At 42.4% G+C, this 27182-nt stretch overlaps 1 protein-coding gene across 5 annotated transcripts in view; it reads left to right on the plus strand.

Annotated features, from left to right (window-relative positions):
• The window catches only part of PLEKHM3 (pleckstrin homology domain containing M3), a 107660-nt gene that overhangs the window by 44460 nt on the left and 36018 nt on the right, over nucleotides 1-27182 (plus strand). For all 5 annotated transcript variants that reach the window (XR_011048756.1, XM_068407423.1, XM_068407425.1 and 2 more), the window contains exons 5-6: nucleotides 3317-3510; nucleotides 13424-13487. Coding sequence is in view for 4 of the 5 variants with exons in the window: in XM_068407423.1 (XP_068263524.1) it covers nucleotides 3317-3510; nucleotides 13424-13487 (258 nt within the window). In the remaining variant the exon portion in view is untranslated. The remainder of the gene's footprint in view (nucleotides 1-3316; nucleotides 3511-13423; nucleotides 13488-27182) is intronic.

Consider the following 27182-nt stretch of genomic DNA (forward strand, 5'->3'; position numbering starts at 1 on the left):
GGCTTCAGTCTTCAAAAGCTGCTGTGTTTCACAGAGTCTGAAATGTGCCTGTCAGTCCACCAAATGGAAGGAAAGTGAAAGAAGAGTTTGAAAACCTGCACTCCTTCCCACTGCCACCTTTTCCCTGCTTCTGCAGAGGTTTCTGGGATCTGTCCTGTCTCTGGCAAAGCAAGCACCGATAGGTGCTCTAGGGCATGAGCTTTTGTGATGATACAGTGTAATTGGGCATGTTTCCCTTCTATGTTTTGTGGACTCCTAGGTGTCTGAACAGCAGCTGTGAAGTAAACTGTTGCATCAATTAAGTAAATTTTGCAAATGGAGAGGTTTTTGTCTGCTTTTGGCAAGACGGGTCATGAAAAAACAGAAGCAGTAGAAATCCGTAGAGTTGTGTCTTTCCATACCCAGGATCTTGAAAAGCAACTGTGCACTTAACACCTGAAAGCACATGGGTAGGAAAAGAAAAATCCCCTTGACTGCAGCAAAAGCTCTTTGAAAGGACATGTCAGTTATTTATGTTTCTTCTGTCATAACAAAGCACCAGTTCAGTCCCCAGGTTCACATTTTTATCTCCATACTGTTTCCATATTTGTGTTTTTCATGTGTTTGTGTGAAGGGAAAAGAAAAGAGGCAATCTGGTGAATATCCTTTCTTCCTTTTACTTAGGCCAACTGTTTTCCCCATTTGCAAGCAAAAACCAGTAAGTATTGCAGTTTGGTTCAGGTGGCTTCCAGCCTGTGCAAAATGCCAGACAAATGCAGCAGGAAATGAACTGCCTGTGCCAGGAGGCTTCAAGGGAGGCTGACTTCTGGTAAATTGAATACTGAACTGTAAGTTTGCAGCCTCTAGGAAAGAAAGGCCTGGAAATGTTAGCATCCATCCTTGTATGATCTTTAAAGCCAAAACCCTGTTGCGCTTTGCATCTTCTCACTTTTCCTGGCTTATTTAATAGGATTGTCCAGTCTGCCGAGTAAAACTGGGGGACTGTGTGTATGCTAGTACATGTGCTAGAATATCGGCTGGTAGCAAACTGAATTATTATGACTGCCTGACCCTTCCCATTAGAAGACTGCATTTCAGCTTCTTGTGGCTTTGCTGTGGTTGGCAGCGTGAGTTAATGTCTGTGTCTGTGTGCCTATGTCAGGCATGCAGAGTGAACCGACACCTACCTGTCAGCCAGGGATTGCTGGGCAAAGCTACTTTTCCTTCAATCAGCTCTCTGCAGGTACATTGTATTGGCAAGGAGAGAGAAAGGTTTGCTTTGCTCCTCTCTCCTGAAAGGCTGCATTCAGACCATGTGGCACCGGAGCTGTACAGTAATAGCTCGTCGTCATAGTGCACGTGTATTGCAGAGTCACTCAGGTGACTTCAGTTCTGGCGTTTTTTTGTTTCTGTACTCTTAACGTTGCAGACTCAGGAGTGTGGCCCTATACAGGGTACCAGTGTGCTCAGGCATGGGTGTAGTACTTAGACAGTAGTTGCCCTCTGGTTTGCAAGACAGCAGGGCAGGTGGGTGAGGAGCCCATCACTTCAGCAGGGGTTTAAAGCAAAGAAGTAAGACTACAAGGAGCACTGGGCACCAGGTTCTCCTGGTGACGGGTGCTAGTCACTGTACCAAGCATTCATGTGTCTCCTAGGGAATCAGTGAATATGTGGCTTAATTTGCCCATTGGTGGAAGAGGAATAATATTTGCTATAGATACAGCAGTTGTCAGGGGATTGCTGAGATATTACACTCAAATCGTTTAATGATTGTAAAAGCAGGTTGTTTAACTGCAGTGTCTTTTGTGCACTGCAGTTAGCATGTCTAATAAAACATCAACATTGCTAGTGTTAGAAAACTTGACATATTTAGGGTTTGTGGAGTTTTGTTCTACAAAATCCAAGTTGCTTGTGTTGTTCCTTACACAGCATGATACCTGTGCTTCCATTCAGACAGCACAATTCCTTGTATGTGCATTATTTAAAAAAAAAAAAAAGGAAAAAAAAGAAATGAGCGGGATGTTTAATACAAATAGGTGAGATATTTAACACAGCTTTAGGGCCTGGGAAACCTGTGGAGTTATGGTCTGCTGTATTTAAAATTACATGTTGTATTATCTGTGTAGTTATTGTTGGGAAGACTGGCCTTGACATTGTTTCTTATCTATTTATTATGCATTATGGAAAGGTTACATTTGGGGCTAGCTTTCCCTGTAAGTAGCTAGTAACTTGTGCTGGTTTGGGAAGTGGTACTACTTATAAGGAGGTATATCGCTTTTCCCTGCTTTCCTACCTTACAGCACCAGAAGGGAAATAACATCCTAAATCTCAAGAGGCTATGGTGTGCTCTTTCGCCTTTTGTTAGCCTAATTCATCCATTAGCCTAATTCATCCCTCCCTCGACTCAGTGTAAACACTGATTTAAAGGTCCGGGAGGACTAATTGAATTGTGGAACAAATAGTATTTCTATAGCACAGTTTCAAGTGATTTGCAGCTCATTTCAGGTAATCCCATCCCCTATTTTCCAGCTGTGATAAAATGGAGAAATAAGGAATGAGAGGGAATTTGGCTTTCTCACCTCAGAAGCAGGAGTATCTTTTCTAGTGGGAACAAAAGTCCCATAATTTATCAAGATTACAGTAGCTCTTCGCAGGTAGAGATAGAACAGAGCACTATCGTGAAAAAGGCATAAGAAAAATTTCTTGCAGATGAAACACTGGGAGTGAGTAATACCAGTAAAATTCAACTTTATTTATCTGTATTTAAAATAATCAACAACTTGATAGATGTGCTTCTGATTATTTTCTTTTTACATAATTTTAACCATACTGGCTGAGCATGAAACAAATGGGAGTAGTACTTTACACTGGAGTTCTATACCCTAGCATAGCACAAAGTGACTGGATTTGCAGTGTGTGTGTTTCCTTTTCTAATGTTGTGCTTTGGCATTTACCTAATCACTTGCTTCTTGCCAAAAAGAAAATGGCAAACAAACAGAAAAATATTAACAGGGAAGAAACTTGGTAATCAGTTTTTAGACTTGAAAAGCATCTAGTAAGCTATGTTACCCTGCAGTAAAAACAAGGGTGGCTGCAATATTGCTGTACTTTGGGTAAGTAAGCAATTATCTTATACGCTCAGCTTTGGTGGGCTTGATGAAGTTTAACTGGACTATAAGCAAAGAGAGTTGGATCTCCCTCAGCTCTGTCTTCATCTGTAATTGGTAACAGAGTAAGTTTTCAGATGCAGAGAATAGCTGGCAGATCACAGAGGGAAAGATCTGCTTAAAAAATGTTGGGAGGAAAGCCTAGCTAAACTGATTGCTTTATTTTTCAGGTATCAAAGCAAGCCAAAGAGTTCCTGGAATATGTTTATGAGGAGCCATTGATAGATATCCATCAGGAAAATCCCATGTTGTACAAGCATGTTGAACCTCTGGCAACTGTTGCCCGCCTGAGACAGCAGCTAAAATCTCTTCGAGCCTATTTGTTCAGCTGCAGAGCAGCAGTGGCTGAAGATCTGCGTAGAAGGTAAGAACACAGACAACATACAGCACAAGTATGTAGTTTCCTTGTTGTGTTGCTTTTCTCCTTTTTTTTTTTTTCCTCACAATCTAGTTCTGAAGATGTTAAGAAAAACCCATGAAGAAAGGTGTTGTGCTTGTTTCTGACCTCCCTGGGCAGCTGGGTTATCTGCTGCCAAAGAAAATGGTTTTATAGGGTCTGAATATCTGAAGTTGTTCTTGACAACTGTTAGCCCAGGGGTCACACATGGTGAGCATCTTTTACTCCTCCTCAGGCTTCCTGGCTGTGTGTGAGTATTTTCGGTAAGGTCTGATACCTCGTGCCCTGCCATGGCATTGCAGTGTGGTAGCCATTGTTGGGACCTTTGAAACACCTCACAGTATGGCAAAGCATGGGAGAGGCCAGTCAACCACGTGTCCAGTGCTTCTGCCCTCTTCTGTGACATGATTTTGCACAAAGGCAGAGGCCAGATGTAGTCCCCTGGCACATGACCCAGCATATGATTTATGTGACACCAGAGCAATTGTGCTCTTGCTCAGCCACTATCTTTTCCATCCATGACATGGCTGTGCTGAGTGTTTTGTTTATTGGAAAACACGTAATCACAGCACAGCAGAAGGTGTTTCATATTGAGTTTTCTGTGGTGGAAACAGTAGTTTTCTAAAAAATAAACTTCATTTTAGAAGTGCTGTATCTTAGTTCTTTCAGCTGTTGCTGCAGTTTTCTAACAAGCTAAAAATGAACAATCTTAAAACCATCAAACCACAGTTGTGACCTTAGAAAACCCAGGTTACTTTTGTCGTGGATCTCCAAAAGAGATGGGGAGATGTCTCTGCCCATGCCATACTGTGGGGTCAGTGGCTCCAGGCACATGTAGCTGACCTGATGTTAAATGCATCTGTAAGCATTTGTGTACCCCAAGTTTGTAAGACAAGACCGCAAATAGGAAAGCCACTGCTTTGAAATTATGAGCTGCCAAAGGGCAAGAAAGCAGATGACATCAGTGACTGTATTTTGAGCAGGGTGTTTTAGGGATGGGCAACCTGAATTCCCTGGGAGGGAAAGGAGGCTCCTCTAGTGTCTTTATCCCAGGTAGGGAGTGAAACAATCTGCAGTTCGGTACATAACCTATGTCATTGCTCTGATGAACTACCTAGAACAACTAAGAGGGGGACACAGCAACAGGTTTCTGGAGAGCACTACTGAGTTCTTGTGTCATACCCACTGTGTGTTAATATGTGTTTGTGTCTTACTGCTCAGTTCCTATTATTTGGTAGGGCAGCTTACAGTATTTTAAAAATTAGGATGATTTTTCTTTTATTCTAGAGAATGGTATTAATCTTGCAGAGCTGTTTTGCTGTTCAGCTCTAATAACTTTCCTATGCCATCCTCTTCAACTGCAATAAAACTAAAAGGAGAATAAGATTTGTGAAGGCTGCCATTCAGAAGAAAAGTGGTGGAAAAGAAATTATGCTTTCTGATTAATGCTGAAGAAAAGAATGCCCTGATTAAAATAGACAGGAGGACATGAGACTGAATGGACTTGGGTAAGAGAGTGAAAGAAGAGAGATCAAAGGAGGCGAAGCAGAGAAATCAATGGACTAGAGACAAAGGGAAGAGGGAAAACCAGGAGGAGGAGATTTAAAGAAGGAAGGGATCTCAGTAAAGTAAAACTTAATGAAGAAACTAGGACAAAGAGGGAGCCCAAAAACCTGACTCCAAAAAGGAGAGATGACAAGTGCTGAGGAAATGGAGAGAAGAGAGAATGGACAAAAATAAGCACAGAATGGTGTTTTCTTGGGGCAGAGAGGAAAGAACTCCCTGTATCAAAATGGAACACCCAGAATGGCAGAAGGGGAAACTGGGAAATACTCCACATGCTCCCTTTTCTTATCTAAGGGTTCCTTCACGCTGTCTCCAATTAAAGCTATCTGCGGTGGAGAGGAGGACCCCAGCCCAAGAAGGGTTTGCTTTTGTACTAGGGAAGCATCTCCAGTTTGGTAGGACTTGTTAAAAGTGCCGCAAAAGCCAGTGAAGGAATGTACAAAACACACCTTAGAGTCCAGCTCCTTCTTGGTCTGTGAAGTCTCTGTCAGGGTGGATTTGGTGCTCAGTTGGTCCCTCGAGTCTCCCCTAAGATGGAAAGGAAGAAAAGTTCTTTTCACAGAAGTTACTCCTTGCTCAAAGCTGGTCCCAGTGGCTTTGCTTTCTGCATGTAGTATCACAGTGTGCAGACATTCGCTATCAATGTGATGGCTTTATGGAGCACAGCTGAAAAGTAAATGAAGAAAATATGTGGTTTAAATTTCCCTTTGGCTCTTCATAATGGGAAAGTTGCAAGGAAAGGAGGAGTTTAAACAATATGGTGAGACAGCATTCCTAAATTTAGTACTGTTTCCTAGTTAGAAATAAAAGTCTGGGGGAGAGAATCCAGTTATCTGTCCTGCTCTAAAAACATTATTTTTCTGCTTGGTCTTCACCTTAGTATGTGAATGACTATTAATCACAAGAAAGCGAACACAGCATCTTGAAGACCTGTCAGACCCATATAAACAGACTGAAACAAACTGTTACTATTGCTGTCTGGGGAGAACTTAAAACAGACTGATTAATTGTATTGGCACCTTGCTGCCTTTGGGACACTGATAGAGCCTGCCTTATTAGGGAAAAGCAGATCACTCAGAGGTTTCTTTTATTAATACTATTTGCATTATCATCATCTTTAAATTTATACCTTACTGTTGAACCCAGATCGCAAAATGAAGATGGCAATGAAGTTGGAAACTCTTGGTGTCCTCTGGGAAGACAAAACTGTTTACAGTGCTTACAAGTAACTTTTTCTGAAGAATTCCAGATGGCTATAAACCAGGTTAGCTCAGGATCCAGTTGGCTTAAATGTGGAAATGTCATTTATAATGCTTGGTGTGCAGAGATAGGTACTTTGGGAACTTTGAAACTTGGCATCTAGCAGAGAACTCAGGGCTGAACCACATTGTGAATTTTCACGAAGCAAGTGACCAAGTAGAAAGGAGGAAAAAAAGGAAGAAAGGAAAAGAAGCAGAAGAAATCCTAAAAGTATCTAGAAAACTCATAATAAAAGTGGTCTTCATCAGTTATAACTATTTGTTGTCACCTATTGCTCCCCCAGATTCTGAGCACTTTTTATATTTGCAAGGGAAAAAAATAAAGGAACTCGGACTTGGCTGGGAGGAGAAATAAGGCCCTCCACTGGTGCATATCAGCAGCGTTCCTCTGAGATTAGCCAGCTGAGACTCCGAGCCTGTTGCTGAGCTCCCTGTTTTACCGGGGACGTAGTTGTGCCTACTTTGCTGTGGCTGTCACCTTGGTATTGCAACAGACATAATTTGCCTCAAATGTCTTTACTCAACAAGTTCTCGCTTGTTTTGGTTGCTTTGCTTGTGTGGATGCTGTTCAGGCAGAAGCGTACAAGCCGGAAACCTAGAGCCAACATAGAGTTAGTACAAGTGGAGCTGTACAGATCCCACCACCACCTGCAGATTGTGGGATAATGAACAAATGGCACAGGCAAACAAGACAGAGTCAGTAAAATTGATAGCTAGGAAAGAGTGAGAATCTGAGACTCCATTAAATAATGAGGTTATTCTGTGAAGCTGTGCTAAATGATGCAAGTTTTTTTCTGGTTTTGCTTTCATGCTTTTATCTCTAGACATAAGACACACCAACAGTGCGTCTGTATGCCACAGCCTCTTTTTGTCTGTTCTTGTCATGGTTGAAGGCTCTTCAGGTCAAGGAACTGTCAGAATGATTTTTTTGGGAAGTCTTCAGGGACCTCAATGTCTACTGTAGGGTAGGCTAACCCAGGTCAGCCTTGGAGCTCTCTCTGGGCTCTCTACTCTCCCAGCTGTACACCTAAACTTGCAGTTCAGGTGTTGCTAGCCCAGATATTTTAGACAGATGGCAGTGACACAAGGTAAATGTTCTGCGGTGCGTTCCCCTATGCATTAGTGCTTGTTGCAGTGCCCTCGCTCTGTAAGTAAATCTTCTGAATGGCGGTGAGAAACTATATGTAAAATTTTCTCTATTCTTACTCTTATCTCTCTCTGATACCATTTGTCTATCAGCTCTAGAACAGCAATACCTCAGTTTTACCTTAGCAAAACTCCAGTGCTGGATACATTACTTAGTGTCTTACAGGAAGACCACATTAGAGCTTGCTGTTACAGCAGGAGGTTAAAGGTACACCTCCAGTGCCGCAGTCATGTGGTCCTGGCTAGAGCTTGCCGGTCTGTCAGCACGATGCAAAACAAGCCCAAATTCAGTTATGCTGAACAATAGAGACCTGTCACTTCCTACAGTGAGGCCTTAGACATATCACTTCTGACACAGGAGTAGATTACTTTCAAAATATTTGTGTGGCAATTGAGGAACCTGTCTAAACACATCACAGGAATCCTGATTGATCGTATGCAATCACTATACCACCAAATACCTCATGTATGTGAAGCTGAGGCTATGTCATCTTTCAGACCAAGGACAACAGAAGGTCATTAAGCCATGTCCAGACTGTCAAAGGAGACCATTTTCTCAGTTTTCTTTGCAATGCATAGGCCATTTGGGGAGTGGAAAACCCCAAAGCAGGAGAACAAAACCACAACTTGTGAAAGCAGTAGGCTGCAAAAAGAAAGTTTGAGCAGGAAAGGAACAGAAGGATGGGGTTCATAGCACTCAGGGCTCTGACTTAGTAGCAAGACCAACAGAAGAAGAAAATTTTTTGCATGGATGATTGCAAAGAGGGCGAGAGAGAAGTTCATTCAAAGAGGATATCTGGATATCCTGAGAGGATCCAGTGTTAAGACCAAGCAACACCCCAAAGTGAAGAAAGGTGAGAAAATAAATGCAGAGAAGTATGCACAAGCCATTTGTTGTTTTATATAGATCCTGCACGTGTGTAGGCATTGCAGTAGCTGAAGTAAAGTGTACCTGTTGATAGAGCCCTTACAAAGAGACCACGTCTTTGCTTCAACTCATGTCTTTTTGAAGAAGTAGCTGTGCATGCAGGGTCCTTGCACGTTAACGTCTTAAAAAACATTTGGCTAAAACTGTAGAGGATGGAGTTAAGGTGGACTTCAGGCTTTCGTTTCAATTAGCACATGCTTGCCTGTAGGCTGCTTTAGTGTGCAGCGTGGTGCAGTAGCTTAAAAGTGAATTAGGGATGGTGTAAGTTGCAGTGCCAGGGTATGAGCTGTGCTGGCTGAGAAAATGGACTTGGTACCTGCAGTGCTGTGCCAGCTGTGGGTGTAGCAGCTTCCTGCAAAGGGGTGGAGAGGATGCCTGAATGTGGCTGTGTGCTAGACTGGTGCATCTGCGTCTCCTGTGAGTCAGAGCTCAGTCATACAATTCTCAACCTGGTCAAACAAGACACTCCTGGCTCGCACACGAAATCGTGGTGCCAGCTTCCCCTTCCTTCCCCCCTCCCATCCTAGGTTTCAACAGGCTTTTTGGTACAAAAGAGACTTGGTGGTGCCCACCTGCCAGCTAACTTGATTTCTTTTCATTGTGCTGTAAAAAGAAGAGTTCGCTCTGCTTATCACGTTTGTACTTTGGTTGTAGTGTCAGGCTTGGGCAGATTAATTGGTTGTAGCTTTAGCAGAGCTGTCAGGGTATTTAACCCATTGGAGAAAAATTACCTAAGCTGATGATAAACAGGCTTTAAATGCAGAGCAATTACTTAGTGCTAACAAAGCACCATGACTACACACTTTGTCCAAATGCAAAAGGCAAAGTCTTATCAGTGGTTCTGTTTGCAGGAGGACACTAAAAGATAACCTTTGTTTGTGCAAATACTTACCTGATAAGATCATCCGAAAGGGAATGGATGAAATTTCTGGTTCTATCTTGCTGAAGGGTTATGCTTCAGATTACAAAGCGTCAACAAAAAAGAATAATAATCACAAACTGAGAATGCTCAGTTCTCTCTTTTAGTTGGACCAAAAGTCTCCGATGGTGCATTTCTTTCCTGCTTGCATTGATTGCTTTTGTTTAGCACATAACAATAAAGCAATTTAGAGACCTTTAACCAACAGGACTTTGGATTTCATTGTTCACAGGAACTGGCAAAGCTAGAGGGCTGGTTAGCATTGAACTTGGTTTGTTCATTGCAGGCTTAACTCTGACCGGTAGCCAGGGTTTGCAGCCCAGCAATCCTGTGACTCACAACTGTTCTGTTTTGCATCGATGGTGAAACTAGTCCGGGAGTTTCCAAACTGCGAAAGCTTAGGAGGTGTTTTAGTGGGACCTGCATTCGATACTTTTTGCTTCTCAAGGGCCACAGGTCACGTTCTGAAGCAGCAGAGGTTTGAGTTTTTATTGTGATGAGTCTTAACATCTTGCATTTGACCTCTATCTAGTTCACTCCATTTTTTTTCTGTGTTAAGATTTGACTCAAAGAACACTGTTTATTGAATGCTTTTAATTGAGCAACTTGAAAAAAAATTTAGTTCGTTGTAGAGCATCGATCAAAAGATTTACAAAACTGACATCTTTTATTTTGCTTTCAAATAACTTATCAGAGATTTCCCATTTGGTGTTTGTAAAGGACCTTTATATCAAGGAATAATAAAATGCAAGCACATGTTTGGTCTTTTTGGATCAAGGCCTTGTATTAACCCAGGCATGCTCAAAGCTCCATCTCATGCAGAAAGTAAATATGTATTTTCTAGTGAAATGTTTCTGAGTGTAGTTATCTTAGCCTCCTCACCTCATTAGGCTCAGAGGACCTGCGCAGACAAGCAAGCCGTTGGAAACTGGCCGTCATTCATTTTCTTGCTCACTGGACTGCTCAGTCTGTGTGGATTTCCTGCCCCAACTGATTTGCTTGCATTTCACTAGAGGCTGACAAAACTGGCAATAAACAGACGCGTTTATGGGAGGTGGCTTCACAAGTTATGTTCAGGTAGCTGTTGAGTTTCGTTTTTTCTTTCCAAATGGGACTAACAGAAGTTTTCTGGAGAAGATCTGAATTGCAGACGTGCAGCGCAGCAAGATGAGTTTTTGAAACAGCCACTCAGCTCACCAAAGCTGTGGTGAGGGTACATCATTTATATTTTAAAGGATCAGGGACTGAGCTGCCTACTAAGCAATTTCAGTGGTTTCACACTCACGGAGCTGTGTGCTCACCACCTTTGGTGACATGGGCAGGTGTTGGGGGAGTGTTTTGCACCTCCACATATTGGGAACCATACAAGAACTGGTCTGTCTGCTTCATGAGAAATTTTGAAAATGCTGTTGTACATGTGAGCTCTGGCTGCTCAGCTGTTGTTCTGTGGCCCACCACAACCAAACTGTGATTTTTTTGAGTCAATAGAAGACTGCAGATCTGAAGCTGGACCAGCCTTACTGAGGGTTTTTTAATGCCTCAGTTTCCATAGCAATGGAAATAAGCACTCTTGTCACTTGAGTGCAGGGTATGTGTGTATATGTGTGTCTTGCATAAGACTGGGAGGGCAGTGCCTGCTTCTCTTCTTGGAAATAGATTTGGAAGGGAGGAGGAGTGCTGGATGCTGGCTCTGCAGAGCAGCTGCTGCAAAGTAACATATCTCAGGGAGGGGGACAGGTACAGGGAGAGGATGACTGTTACAGGGCCTGTGCTGGCTGAGACCTCCCTGACAAAGGAAGTCCCGCGATTATGAGTTTACTTTTCATCTGCACAGTTTTTAATAGGACTTAGAACTTGCAGGAAATAAAATGCAGTCCTTGAAGGCAGAGGAACGTGATGTTAGTCATCGATATTAGTCGTTGACAGTTTCTGCCTTATGGGCTATTCAGGCTATTTCCTGAAAAAGGAAATCTTTCATTAGCTAGTTATTTTCCTTAGCAGTGCTGTAAGGGCATCAGCAAATAATACAGTTCCTGCCAAAGCTACCGCACTGTTCAGTGCCTGCCTGTGTGATCAGGGAGAATGATAGGGAAATTTTAATGAAAGAAATTCTGTCAGAGCTGAAAAATACTAATGGCTTCAAAATGCTGTTCAGAGTTGACTCCTTAGCAATCCATTTTAATAAATCTGTGTGCAAATGAGGAATCCCAATGTCCTATGTTGTCTGATACCTGGATTTTGACTGTTTTCTAGCCGTCTTTGACATTGTGCCAAATGTATTATGAAGGTGTGGTGCAGCAGAGCCACTGAAATGTGTTCACCTCTAATAGGAGCGGTGGTATAGCCTACAGAACTGAGAAGGGAAAATGCAGTATCCCCGTGAGACTGCCGCTGAGTATTAGGTGGGTAGAGCCTACGTGCTTGGTGAGTCAGTAGGAGCAAGGGCACAGTCCTGCTCCAGAGGAGTGCTGTAAGATTGGCAGTGCCCAGCTGTCAGTACCTTGCTTGCAGGACTTTTCCCCTCCCACCCCAAAAAAGCTTAGATTTTTTTTCAAAAGTACAAAAGGAGTATGAGACTTTGTACCACTCACCTTAACAGCAGTGAAAAGTCCTAGTCTCTCCAAGACAGCTTTGAAAGTGTCAGTTTAAGATAGTAATTTAAGACAACTAATGGAGTAGAATGAACCAAGGTACTTCTGTTATTTCTTAGATTCAGTGTTCTGTCAAAGATTGCAATTGGTACTGTTACCCCTGCTGATCTGTGTTTTAGCTAATTATGTTGTCTCAGCTTCTAAAATACCTTGAGTTCCTGTGTACTTTCTTATTAGTCTCCTATCATGATTGTGTAAGTTCATATTGGCCTTTCAGTGTCTTTGGTTTTTTGAACATGTCCAGTGGTATTTCTGTTCACTGCCATTCAGTTCCGCCATTACAGACCAGTCTTTGCCAGAGCTTTGTTCATGCAGTTAACGATATCGGGAATTTCATTTCTGTATTGCCTTAAAACTACATGATTGTAATGTAGGAAGTGAGTTCACAGTTTCTTCTCTAAGCAACATGTGGTGTAAAATAGTTGCACCTCTTGAGACATTTGGTTGCTTTTTTTTGCGGGAGTGATGTGATTCTCCACTTCCCACAATACCTTAGTGTGGTGTTGTATTTGTTCTGTGTGGATGGAAAATAAAGCTGGTCGGCTGGTTATTCCTCTCTGTGTGCACACAAAGATAGACATTTTAATCAGATGCACTTTTTCTCTTCCTGACATCTTTATGGCAGATACGTAGGTTTTCATAAACTTTTCTTGCTAATATCCACTTACCTTTGCAAGGTCCATTTTTCTCTGTAATGTTACTTTAACCCAGTTTTTCATTCTACTGCAAGTCACTCTAATTAGGACATCTCTTCTCTGTTCAGGTTTCTGTCATTTAGCTTTACCAAATAGGCTTGTCAGTGGATAAATAAACAGCCTCGCCCAAAACCTTGGTTTATGTAAGGAAAATATGCCTTTCTCAAAAAGTAATTATAAAGTCTGTACCAATACATATATTTCTGTATGCAAAAGGGAATTGGTATCAATCAACTTTATGTTGGAACAACAGTATCTGCAGGACATTTTTCCCAATATAGTTATTTGAGTTACAAAACCATAAATCACATCTGAAATTAACTGTTACAGCTTTCTAGCAGACCAGGAATCTTGTACTGAAAACAGTAAGAAATACTTCTAATGTGTAGTTTGAGTTACTTGGTTTTATTACTGGGTTCATTGTTTAAAGAAACACCTCCTGTGCTCAGGATGAGCTTTCAACGGCCGTAAATGTCATGGTATGTGCTTACCTGACAGTTGGAGAATGACCCTGGCACAGCATTCATTCTTATTGTGGGATTGTTGTGCCCATGAGGAATGCTGTAAAAGTAGCTGGTGCTTGCAGGGTGACATAATTCCAGTTTCTGACATGCGCTCTCTCTAGCATAATTGTTCTCCAGTCTTTTGGTGGGGAGAGGAAATCTTTGACTTTCCCAGTCAAAAAGGCATGACACATCCATTTTTCTCTTTCCCAGGGTCTTTCCCAGAGAGTATCTTTTCCAACAAATCCATCTTTATTCTCTCGCAGACCTTCAGCAGGTAAGTTTCTTCAACTAATTCTACCTGTTACATGTTAAGCCTGTTCTCATCTTCAATGCTAATTGTTCATTCCCCCTTCTAGCTAATCGTAGCATAAATAACTTTACTTCCAAGGCATCTCTGTGGTTTATAGTTTAATATAAAAATGCATTAACAAGGGCATTGATTAGGGATGAGAGAGAGAAAGCCTAGAGCATCAGTGTTGAAATGGGGCTGGAAAGAGACTACGAAAGAAAACTAGCCTGCAAAGACAACTTTGCTGTGAGAAATTTTTCATCTGATCAATGAAGGCTCATTTAAGGCTTAGCCTGTAGGTGACACGTAGTATTTCTTTCTTTGCTTGAAAGAATAGTTATTCAGGAATTTCTGAGTTTGTACAGTTCGTGGTGCAACATGCTTATTTACAAAGTCTGCTAGGCATTACCACAAGAGGGGAAAGAAATAAATTAAAAACCAACCAACGCAAAAACCTCAGCAAGCCAAACCTCAGTTAAGCAACGCAGTGTTACTAGGACAGACATGACCACAGAAGAGGTAACGTGCCAGCAAAACATGTCTTTGCGTTGATATTGATTGAACTAAGCAAGCACCTTGCAGTACATCTACCTGAACAGCAGAATTTTATTATGTACCAGATTAAACAAGAAGAACTTGGCAAAAAGAGCTGAAAAGAGAGGACAGGGAATCTAAGGTGAATGTGCTGCAGTGCTCAAATGCACAGTGGAGGAAGCAATGAGATATGATGCGCTAGCTGACCTGTGCACATCTGTGTTCACACTCTAATGCCATTGCCAATGATATGTAAAACACATTATTTTAACCTTCTTCCACTGATGTTTCCCTTGTCTAGTGGTACCTTTTCTGCAGGATAATGGGTAGCATAGTCAGTTCTGGATGTTCAGTTGACACATTTAAGTTGAGGTGGTTCAGATGCCTCTCAGAGCTGAAGACTACAGAACTGCAGGAAACATGGTATTTGTTGGCTGGTGAAGTCACAGGGTAGAAATCATTCCATATATAAAATAAAAAAAGCAAGTCTGAGGTCTAAAACTGTTTCCACATCTTTTCAGCACGTTCTGCTATCTCATCTTTAATAATCAAACCATGAAAAAGCAAGCTACTTACCTCCAGAGCTGCCATCTCCCTGGTGGGCCAGCCTATTAGCCCCCAGTGCTTTGTAAGCTGCTTAATCAGTTCCTAACGTTGGTAGTAGATGTTTTAGAAGTAATCAGCAGCTTATCAAGCACCCTGTGGGAGGCAGGGAGGGTAGAAGTCACAATTTCATCCATTGATTTAGCAGTTTCCTTTAGCATATTTCTTTGTGTTTGTGTTTGCAAGACACCTTCTCTTCCCCTGAGGGCCCCAGCCGCAAACTTATCATATTTAGAGGCAATATAATTTGTTTACCATTTCTGCTGGGGTGGGTTAAATTGCATTTACCTTTTAATCTAGCTATATCCTTGTCAGCCTGGAGAGGATTTTGCACATTTCAGAGGCTCCAAGTTTGAAATCTGATTGCCTGTTTTTGTCAAAGTGGAACCAAAGTGGGAAGGGGAGGAGGGCCCCATTGAGAAAATGAATCCAACAGCCAGAGAAACACTAATACCCTTACAGCTCCTGTCTCCTCCATGGTTTGCCCCTTACCAGTGCTTTCTCCTGATTGCTCATCATTTTCTACTGACCTGCAGTTTGGGTGGTTTTTAATCCTAAAAGTTTCCCCTCCTTTTGATTCCTCTGCTGCCTGTTTCCTCATATCCATGGTCTGCTTTTGCGCCGTGTCCTGCTGTCATGTAGATTGCATGTGTTTGGGGAATTAACTAAAAGGTTTATTAAAGATTAATGGAAAGATAAGGCATGGTGAGTGAATTAGAAAAGCAGAGAGGGGTAATCTGCAGGTATAAGCAACCTTTACCCTGGTTAGTCCCAGCTCGATTCTGATTTGTTTCCTAGCCAAGTTCTCTTTAAAGATCCTAGAAAACATGGGTCATTTCCTACCAAGCAGCTGAGTTTCAAAAATGTGGTATGAGGGTCTGTTCTTAGGTGCAAAAAAGTTGAAATACCTGTTTGCCAGTAGATGAAGCAGCAAATAATACTTATCTAAAATGAAATCCAATTTAAATCTTCTTCCAAGCTTAACAGAGCTCCATGCCTAGGCTTTATGGATGTGGCGGAGTACATGCTTGAGCTATCTGATGGTCTGGGAATGGTTGTCACTTGGATCCATTTGGACAGGGCTCTGCTGGGGAAGACACTAACTGTGAAGTTAAAAGCAAAGTGGAAAAAATTGAAACAAAATGTCCTTAATTTTGGAAACTCTCCAAATCCTGGTGAGGTAGTGGCTTTGCTAGAACTTTACTCATTAACAAATGCTCATCATGCAGGTGTGAGTAGGCCTGACCTTTAACCAAAGAGACAGCAAGTGATGGTCTTTATTTGTATGTGCATGTTTATTTAAAATAAACACAAATGCACACGTGTACCCCAGCAAGGTTTCACTGCAGACCAGGGCCCCAGGGACTACATTAAAGTTTACAGCAAGTCTATCTCTGGGCATTCCCATGGGGTATACATTTTTAGAATCCTCTTGCCATTTTTGTCATTGGAGGTGTTAGCAGATAAGATGACTAATTAGGTGCATTCAGATTTAACAAGCAGAAACACACACTGTGACAGCTTGCCTGTTTTGCCCCATGAGCTACACTTGCTTTCCTTTCCAACCCTCCCTGGCATCATCTGCCCTGCGTCACCTGTAACACCACTGCATCTCTGTTAGCCAGTTTATCCAGGGCTATTCCAATCAATTAAAGCTTTAAAGAGGGTGACCTCCAGTTGTTAGGAAGCAAGTATTCACTCCTGAAATTGCTGGTTTTAGCAGACATGATACACTGGAAAAATGGATTGCTCTTATTTATGTGCGGTATAGTCCCTGATGGTGCAGTCGCAGTCCAGGGTACCTTCACCCTAAACCTGCTGGAGGTGTGAACTCTGTTCTGTGCTGACATTACTAATGGACCTAACACTGGTTTTGTGGACATGTGGACACAGTTCCTGAATGCTGGAGTTAAAAACTATCCATTCATTTTGTGTGACTGTGGGGCTGCTTTTGGTGAGACTAACAGTTTTTACACTGTTAACATTGATTTGGACATAAGCTGACTCAGACAAGATTTTCATGTTTTAGGAAAAGTAATTCTTACTACTTACTCTGGATTCTGTATTAACGGGAGCTTTGAAAGTAAAAGACTTGCAGTGGATATTGTGACGAGTTCAAAATTGAGGTGCTTAATCAACACACAGAGTTAGCTGATGTCTTGCCTGTTTTTTGTGTTAAATAGCAAGATATACAAGTGTACAAAGATTATTGCAGTGATGGTCTTTACTGTAGAAACACTCTTAATCATGGCAATTATTTCATCCTTTCCCCCAAAAGAATGGGTAAAATAAAAAGGATCCATGTAATGGCAAAAATGACTGGATGTCGAGGATGGAAATTGTGAGCAAGATAGGAGATTTAAAAAAACGATGATTTGAAGACTTGTTTGCATGGGAACACTCAGAAAAAAAAATGAAGTGACAAAATGTGGGAATTTAAAATGATGAGTTGAATTACATTGAATCACTGTGTAAATACTGTTGTTCAAAATATAAGTGGCTTTCATTTGGTTTATCTCCCATTTACTTTGGAAGCCAAGTGAGCTGAATTGTATTAAGGCCATTTTCATTGTGAATGTGTATGTCCGTACAGGGCTTTAATGTAGTGTAATTTATCCATTTTAACAATGTAGATAAACTAATCCGCTAAAACATAATTAAAACATCTGTTTACTTCAGATCAACTTTCCTGACTATCTACCTGTAGATGAACCTACAAACAGTGGGAAGAACAGCAGAGAGAGAGGGTGAACGGGAGAGCCCTGTTCTCACAATAACATGGCACAGGTCATACAGTGAATGTGAGATAAGCATAAAAATCTTTAATTAAAATGCTTCTTTGCAGAACACACAGTGAGTATGAGGAACTTAATGCCACAGTAGTATTACTGAGGCCAGAAGTTTATAATCTTTGAGAGGATTAAGTATCCGTAATGAGAATGTCCACAGTTACACTATGTGAGATAAAGAGATTATAAGGTTTCAGAATAGACATATTATTTACTGAGGGGATTAGGAAGATGTCTTCCCTATTGACAGACAGATCAATGATTTCATCTTCCTCTGACATATATAGTATGATTACAGCATCTGATAGGGTTTTGGACTAGGTGAACAGTTGGTCTAACAGAAGCATTCCCAATATGAAAATCTTAATGTTTCTGTTCAAGATTTTGCACATATAAGGTCCCCTAACAAAAGTGTGGGGAATAAAAGTGAACTTCAGTGAAACATAAGTTCCACCTAATTTGAGCCTAGTATATTGTTGGATCAGGCTTAGGAAGCCATAGAACAAAGAAATTGTTAGGTCTCATTCACTTTTCCAGGCTTTTAACCCATGCTGTGCTTTCATTGCGCCTTCTTTTGCAATGGCAAATTTGGGTCCTCCCTGTGTTTTCCTATACTGAGATGGAGGAGGAGATTGTAGATGCTCTTTCTAGCATTTTTGCATGTGCAAAACTTTAGGTTGATTCAGACAAGTTGTGTTTCATGAGTCCCCACAACAGCAAAGACTGTAAGGAGATGTGGACTTTTTTTTGCTCTTCACTTGCTGGTTTTTTTCAGAAGTAAAACTTCTTTCCTGATCACTCAGTCCTCGTACAATTACTGAGAAATGCTCAGCTTAGATTTATAATGTAGAGCCTGATGACTTCCAAGCCCATCAGTGGTGGTGTCTTTGCCCAGCAGTTCCTTTTTATTCACACACAGAAAGGATGGCATGTGACATCTAACCCACATGGCTGTGCTGGTGAAAGCCAGTAGTGTGCATGTGGCTATATTGATTGACAAAACTGGATTTTGGCTAACATACTTTGGGCTTCCTCTAGCTTTAAAAGTGTTACTGGGACAGATGCATGGCAAACACCTCCCACCACACCCCTTGCTCTTAGTGCATATAGCCATACCTGTAAAAGCATTAGTGGAAACTCAGTTATGTCAATGAGAAAGTCTTTTGGTGTCATTTGTTTCATTCAATATAAGCTCTATCGGCTTAAACTTTTATTTACCAAAGAGGTTTACCCATGTAGCTGTACCAGCAGATCCTTTTAAGTTTAGGCAAGCCCTTTTTTTGCTTGAGGGGCAGGAGGTGGCAAATGAGAAGGAGAATTAGGTTTTTGGCAGGCCTGGCTATGCTGCGTGGCTGAAGATTTGTCTGCTGCAGTTCTCTGTGGGAGCTCACTGTGCTCTGTGGGAGTTCACTGTGTTCACTGGGCAGCAAAATGCCAGGCACATCTGTGCCATAGCTGCCACCGTTCAGAGTTCAGCACTGTAGCGAAAACATTGATTTACATCTGCAGCCCCCCAAGCAAGGGTTGACACAGCACATGTGACAGAGATGCAAGTCCTGCAGTGCATTACTACCAGTATTCAGCTGACCACAGGTTGGAAGAGATTACTTAGAGTAGAACTGTTTTAAAACAGTGGTGGGTTTTAACTGATGTGTCAGGTACAGCCCCTACTCTTAAATATTCGGTAGGAGGCAGACAGAAACAGATGGTTGTGTGGGGAGGTGAGAGGTGTACACATCGTTAATTTGTACAGTGGCCCAGTTCTTGTCCTAAGGTATATGAGATCTGGACTCTCTTCCCAGGTCTACTGCAGGCTTTCTCTGACACAGGATAAGTAATTTTTAGTGGAATTAAGGTAAAACGGGTCCCCCTTTACTATGTGTATGTTTAAAATAGACATCCTAAGCACAATTAAGTTCAAAAGAGGGAAGCCAGGACTTTGGAGGGGTAGTCCATCTGACCTATTTTAAATACATTGTGCAATGTAAATACATTAAGATTTTGAGGCACTTAGATAATTCTGTACTTGAACTATGTAAACATGCATCTTGGACCATAACAACATAATGCTAATAGCCATCTTTGTGTCCTTCCTTTACGACTTCTGCCTGTACGACTGTGGTAACTGTATTAGCAGAGGAATATGAAAATAGTCCTAGGATGGGAAAAACACAGTACATATTTCCATAAATATTGAAAGGTCTCACGGCAAATCAGCAATTAAACGGCTTGTATACTTTCCTGTGACTATGGCTCCGTTATCACTCATTTCTGTCACTCCCTGGAGTTTGCTAGCACTGAGCTGCTTTTCAGCAGAACAGGAAACTTCAGGTGAGCTGATATTCCAGGTGTGTGTATAATTGCCCAGAGTGCTGACGGCTCTGTTTACAATTAGTGGTAATGGCAATGATCTTACTGGCGTTTCCTTTTTACTGCAGCTCTGCCAGGGAAGGGAGTTGCTGTCATTCAGAAAGGCTTGTGGTCAGGTGGAGAGCATGGCAGAGCCAGCCAGGCTTGTGGGTGAAGAGCTGGCCAGGAGCATTTTGGCAAGTGGTAGCCAGGAAGACGGGTTCATCTGAGTGAGGTGTTTTAAAGTCTTGGAGGCAAAGTGTAGAGATATAGCAAGATGGTTAATAGATATTTTTAATAGCAGAACTGTTTTTTTGTGCTGCTTGAAACCAGAGTTTTGGACAGGGCTTATTAAATACATGTGGTGCTTTTCCATGTAAATATGTAATCTAGGCTGCTTGGGGTAAGGGTGGCTTTTTAGAATGAAACTATTTAAAACAAACCAGCAGTGGTGCCAGTGGCCCGCAGGAGCTTCTGAGTTGAGATCTCCAGAGATATTTTAATTTTTTCAGCCCCTTAAAGAGGCAGTAGCTACATAAGCTACCCCTTTTCTAGTGCTTTGTGCTAACCAGGTTTCTTCTGTTCTTTTTTGGCTATGCAGAATGAAAGACCCAGTACTGGAGATCAGGGTTAGCAGTGTGAAAGATTAGGCTCTAGCTCACTGCTGTACTTCACATAAAACCTCCATTCAGGAGAGGCAACTGGACATATCTCAAGGAATAAAACCCCAAGAAACCAAACTTCTTGAGGAAACAAAATACTGTCTCAGGGCTACCTGCTCGATGAGAGAAGAAAAATTTTTTTAGAAATTTTTTAAAAATATACTTTGTACTCACAGAGGGTTTTTCTGGAGTAACCCTAGCCATTTTCTTGGTATGTTGCTTGCCTGTTCTAAAATCCTTCAGAGGACTCCTCCTTAGCGTGCCCTCATCCAGTCCTGTGCAAGGCAGGAAAGTTTCTAATTTTGTGATATCACTCATGAAATAACATCTTACGCAGTGGTCATGTAGAGTCAGTTAATACCTCTGCATGCAATTGCCTGCTTAATCTTAAAAAAAAAAAAAAAGTGAGGGGGGGAAGGCATGTATATACTCTCTGCCTGAATGCATATTTGCTTGTGTGTGTATTTAGAGTCACGTATGTTTTTAAGCTAAGGAAAGTGCTTTCTGTTCTCTACCAGCCAAATTCCTGGAACTCTTTCAACCTTGTTTGATTAAAACAGCCTTTAACCTTTGCTTGAATACCTGTTTCTTAAAACAACCTATAATTCATCCCTGCAACAAGATTAGGAGAACTCGGGGTGTGACAAAATTGACATGTAGCTGCTTGGAAACCTTGGGGGAAGGAGGAAGGAGGAAAGATGGCTGAAACACAGTGAGTGTGAAGGCAGTTGTGGGGCTGAAGTCTTGTTGCAGAGCTGGCTGGGGAGCTGGCACAAGTGATTTCCAGGCGAGTTGTTTATACTGAGACAACTCCATCTCTTTCTCACTTGTGTCAGCTTGCACCCAGAGACCTGCTGAAATTTCAGGCTTTTCTTCCTTTCCATACGAGGAGTGGGGGAGGGCTTGGAGGGACCTTGTCATCCTCTTTGCCTCCTTCTATAAATTCACTTGGACTGTCATCAGTTTGTTCCTCTCCCCCAGCCAATAAAAAACTCTGTCTTCACCTTGCCCCCTGCCTATATGTGCTTGTCACAGATTAGCAGCATTTGCTCTTGACCTGGTTTTGTTTTTCCTCCTCTTCCCAGTGCCTATTATAGTTAGTGGCTAATTTGTGGAATATCACTTTAATACCAAATTAAAGTGCAGCATGTTGAGTGGTCTGGTTTGGAAGCACCACGAACAGCAAATGGCTGTGCCATCAGTGCAGACTGCCTGGTGCAAAGAAGTCAAGGGAGCTTTTGATTTCTGTTTAATTCAAATTCTCACTCGTTTCTGCGTTAGTTTGATTTATTTGGTGGCTGGTTTTGTGGTTTTTTTTGTTCTTTGCAGTGTTTATCACCAGGTTTCCTTTCGGGGTGTTCTCTGCCCTGTGTGGGTGATGAGTTAACACGGCACAACGTGTGGCTGCACGATGTTGCTTTGTCTGTGTCAAGGCCAGTGATGGCAAAATGGTGTCATGTGTGTCAGAGCCAGCACCTTGTGCTGGTGTTGGCAGTGGATGAATGGAGTCCCTGGCCTCACCCGCTCCCGTCCACCCTGCTGCCACCCATACCACAGGCTGAACAGGCCTTTGGGACAGCCAGGGACTTGCAAAGGCTGTAAAGGGAAGAGGAGAGAGAGGATTGGGTGGTATCACCCTTACTTGTTGGGAGCTGGGATTGTGGCCCATAGCATGACTGGAGCAACAAAAGATGGGGCTCTCCTGAGGTCACTGCTGTGTTCTTTTTTTAATTTGTTTTACAGCAGTGCATAGTGACTGATTCTAGTGTGCGTGCACACAAATATTAAGAAATCATTCTTCCCTTAAGTCACTTGCAATTATAATAAACAAGGCAGGCAATCTGAAAGAGATGACTGGGAGTCAAAATGGAGCAAGGAAAGCTGACCAGACCAGTATATTGCACAAAAGATAGGGCAGAGCTGAAATCTGATATCTGCCTCCCTCAGGCTTTTACCTCATGATCATCCTTCCTCCTTCCATTTCCCTTTCCTCTGAACTAAAGATTAATTGTGCATTGAAATCGTAACAAGAATTCGCAGTGTTAAGAATCTGGCGAACGGAAGGGAAAAAATCCTCAAGGAAATTAGCAGTCTACGAGCATTGTCTGTTCCCTAGATATAAATGACTAGGAACTTCCCAGCCAGGGAATATGTTTTCCCTTTCTTTTCTCTGCAGCTTGCATTATCCTTAGCTAAGCATATTGTAGCACGCTTGTCTCCAAGTCCATGTTTTCATCACAGAAATCCTGACCTTGCTGAAAAGTGTCGTGGGGCGGAGATTCTATTTACCTTTTGCACTTTAGTGCCCTATCTCCACGCTTAACCAATGTGGAAAATACCCGCATGTTCTTCAGTTAGCAAACAGGTAAAGGCAACCACTGTAGCTTTCCTGCACCACAATCTGCTTTTGCTCTTCCTGGCTCGTGACAGAGATCACCTGTGACAGAGAAGAGAATGCGTCAGAAAACGGTTTCTGAAACAGATTGAGCAATGTAAGGATAGGAGGTAGAGTGTGAAACTAAGATAGTTGCAGCAAAAGAGATACAAGGCAGGCATTAGGAACACGTTTCCAGCTGTTTTGAGTGCTGTAGAGTTGTGGGATCACTGTGGTGAGAAGTTTTGAGGCAAGTCAGACAGTCATCTGTCAGTTGGTTGTGCTGCAGGGGGAGGAATAAACTGGAGATTTCTAGAGGTGTTTTTTCTAGCCCTATTTTCTTATGTCATTGGTAGTTCTTTCAAAAGCATCTTTCTCATCTGTTCTAGAGACAAAGAAAGATTACTGAGTGTTTAGTCCTCCTCCGCAAAGCTTCCATCCGTGGAATTCGGAGAGTAGTGAGCACAGCGGTGAATCCAAGCTGGTCTGTTCAGGAGATTTTGTTTTCCCTTTTATTCGATCCAGGAAGCACATTCTCTGTGGTACTCTGAAGTCTAGGTGAAGCTGGAGCTTACCTCTGAGCTTGTTAGCAAAAGGCTTGCTTCAGACTAGCTGTTTCTGGAGAGGCAGAAAGAAAACAACCAGGAAGAGGCAGAAACCTTGTCTTTAGAGGATGGTGGAAAGCTGTGCATGATTGTTGTCTGCTCCTTCAGATATATTCCTTCTGCCAGACATGCTTGTGACACTAATCTCAATAATTAAAGTACTTTCTATCCCTTCAATGTATATAATTGGGGATGGTGAATGAGCTTCATGTCTACCACCCCTTCTCTTTTCTCAGTGCCTCTTGGCCTTTTCATGTCTCTTCTGCATTGCGTCAGTGCCTCCTGGCAAATTCTGTCTGTGTCTGTCTCAGATAGAGCCAAGTGTGCATCTGGCCTTGAGAAATAATCATAAATTTTGTTCTGTCAGGAGGAGAGACCAGGACAATCCAGTTGAGATTTGAACCTGTAGTTCAAGGCGTTTTCGAGATTCGGTATCACTTAACCCATCCCCTCCAGGCGTCACTTGTGTCTGACATGTAAATCGGACTGGAGGAATAAGTGGAACAGATTGCTTCAGTGCTCCAGAAGACGGTTGCGACGTAAACCTGTGTCTTTAAAGAGAGTGCCTTCTAATAAATGTTATCTGCAGAGAAATAGACCAGCCCCTACATAAGTAGTTAATGTTAGTGCGTCAGTGTTGGCTTATAAAACAACTTTATCACTTCTATGACAATAATGATTAACAAGCTGATTTACAAGGGTGGGGTCACAAAGCCATTTGGCGAATTTAGCTTGTCTCACAGTGGCAGTGACACAGAACCTGGGTTTTACAGTATTTTCACCACTTTACCTGGAATACTAAACCCTGGTGGCAGGGCTCTTAAGCAGAGCAGTAGCAACAGATACTCCACTATGAGAATAATAACCAGGGTTTCCTTCTGTGTTTCTGGTACATGAGGAAATTATAGGTCCAGGTCTGATGATTCAGGAGAGTTGGGGACATTTCTAGCTCCCTTCTCAGTATTTATTCCCTGATCACTTAGCCATAGTGAAGTGATGGTGTTCCTAGACACACAGTTTCATGATGCCTGTGATTGTTGAGTGTCCCTTGTGTCAGAGCTGGCAGAATATACAGATGTGGGTAGATTTCTCTTCCTTCGCTTAAGATTCTGGATAGCTTCTGTTAAAATGTACTTCATCTGTTGATTCTCCATTATCTTGGATCTTAATATAAGATAAATTTTTTCTTTTTTTTTTTTTTAACTGCTTGTGATTTTACTTTCATTATCATTTGTTGGAAATTACTCAGACTAGCAAATTTAATCTAACAATTATTTTAATCCAGAAACCCTTGATGTGGTTTTACATACTGTGACAGAATTTGGAGTTCTTAACCTGGGAGTTCCTCATATCGAGCAGAACAGCGTATCTGAAAGCTCGGCAAGCTATATTCCCTTTACCACCTGTCTTGACGGTCCTTATGTAGGTGGTCAAAGGTATTTATGATCTTCATGCTAGGTAAACATCTACTGTGCTTTTAGAAGTTGGTAAAAATGCACAGACAGGGTGGGAGATTTGATGACCCTCACTCAAATTCGCAACATAGACTCCTGCAGGGATGGCGGTCTTAATCCTTACCTTTTACTTCTTAGCTAGCACTGCTGACAGGAGCCTGCCCTCAAAACAAATGCTCACTGCCTTGAGACATGTCTGAAAACTGTACTGTTTTTTCTCTCCTGTCCAGAAAGTTCATCATGTCTCATAGATTTCGGTGTTGATTTATGTGGCCATGTTGCAAAGGTTGGGTTTTTCTGTGGACCTGGTCTCATAGGTGGGCAGAAGGCTATGGAGGTGTTACTTAAAGCAATAGTGGGTTATAGCTGACACATTTTCCCTTCTGTTTCTGCTCATCCCCCTCTAGTTTCCCCCTGAAGCACTTGTAATGTTACCTCTTCAGGAATAACACAGTCTAAGTTTTGAGGAAACTTCCATGCTTACCTTGTCTAATCAATATTTGATTGCTTTTTGATGATACCCAGTCAGAGGTATTATGTCTTTTTCTAATTTGAACAACTGTCAGGGACTGGAACAAACTGTAACTAATTTTCTGTTAGGGTTTTTTCGTGCATTTTTTTGTCTTGTTCTGTTTTCCAAACAGGAAGTTATTACAAGCCATGAGTTTAGGTTGCCATCCCTCTGGGTTAGAACTTGCAACAGAGATGAGAAGTTCTGCCACTGTTACCTTGGCCACTTCTGTAGTTTGGTTTTTAATATGAAAACATACACATTGCAACACTCTGCTCACTACATTGCTCTCCTGTGGGACTGGTTTGTGCAACCCTCCTTCATGCTGGTAAGTATGTTCTCATACAACGAGTCTTTGTTGACTGAAAAGAGAAGACAAAGTGACTTGACTTCTCTACGCTGTGTGTAATGGGCTGGGGTTTTGGACCCCCCCTCTACTGTGCTGCATGGGAGGAGGAGATGTAGGGGCAAGGGTAGGGCTGGGAGTGGGGGACTTCAGAGGTGGACTTCTACCAGAACTGTGCTTGGCCCGGAGAGCTCGGATGAGAGATGGGGTCAGGACAGAGCATGTGTCAGGGTGAGGACACTGGCTCCCCTCCAGTGCAGGGCAGCGTTGTAGGCTTAGAAATGTGTCGTAGGGCACAGGGATACCAGTGAGAGTCCCCTGGGCAATACATGCTGCTCCTGGAAGTTGTCTGTGGGTGATGGCCCTGTTGTGCACGTAGTGGGCCATGGAGGAGGATTTCTCTGCCTGTGGAGGATGCTGTGGTCTATGGCCTTTCCAGTTCTTACTCTCTGGAAACAGCTGGCTGCCCACTTGTGTCTGAAAACATCACCTTGATAGAGTGAGGGAACTGTGAGTAACTTCCAGTCTTTGGACAGAAGGATCAGGAAACCTGTGGAGGCCAGCAGCCCTCCTGACAAGTAGTTAAACTTTGACTGATCACACATTGCCCTCATGATCATATTAATGTGATGCATCCAAAGGGATTTCAACTTGTACCATAGCCCCTGCTGCCTTTCATCTTCTCTGTCTTCCTGCTGAATCAGGAGAAACATAACCCAGTGCACATGCATCGTGTCTTCCTGCCGCCCAAGGCTCGCGCAGACGTTGCCAACGTTGGCTTGTCTGCTAGCCTTCGGCAGTCCCCATATTTCCCCCCCACCTCACTCATACAGAGCATAATTGTTCCTTTGGATTTATACTGCTGCCCAACTGAACAGTAGCACGAAGGTGTACAGAGAAGAAAGTTTGATTTACCTTTATTCATAATTTTAACTTGTATGAAAAGCCTTCGTTCTAGAAAGAGTCTAAAATAATTGTTCCAACACCCCTTTGATGTGTTTAGATACTGTGTACCCTTTTAGTTTCTCCCATTGCTGCAGACAAGTCTCTGCCTTCCCCTCTTGCTTGCCAATGCCACCTCAGCTTTCCCAAGCCGGGTGCAGGAGGCTGGGCAGCGGGGCAGGCTGCTGCTCCTGCTGGCTCTCCTGCCTTCTCCTCTCCCACCCCTGCCAGCCCTGGCACCTGCAGCCGTGCTCTGGCTGGAGCGACGCTCTCTGCAGTGTGGGCAGGGAGCCTATCTGGGAAGCTCCTCCAAAACACAGTTTGTCCCATTTAGGGTGGATGATATGTGGCAGTTGGTATAAAAAGCCGTGTTTGTTTTGTTGGTTTCAATTGTAAGTGCTTTAAGGGCAGGGCCTGTCTTTTATGTGTGTACATGTGGGTGTGTCCTGGTTTTGCAGGGATAAAACTTATAGAATCACTTTTCTGTTACATTTTGTTTCAGTGTGTGGCC

Source organism: Nyctibius grandis, chromosome 9 (assembly GCF_013368605.1).
Source record: "Nyctibius grandis isolate bNycGra1 chromosome 9, bNycGra1.pri, whole genome shotgun sequence".
In the NCBI taxonomy this organism is placed as follows: domain Eukaryota; kingdom Metazoa; phylum Chordata; class Aves; order Nyctibiiformes; family Nyctibiidae; genus Nyctibius; species Nyctibius grandis.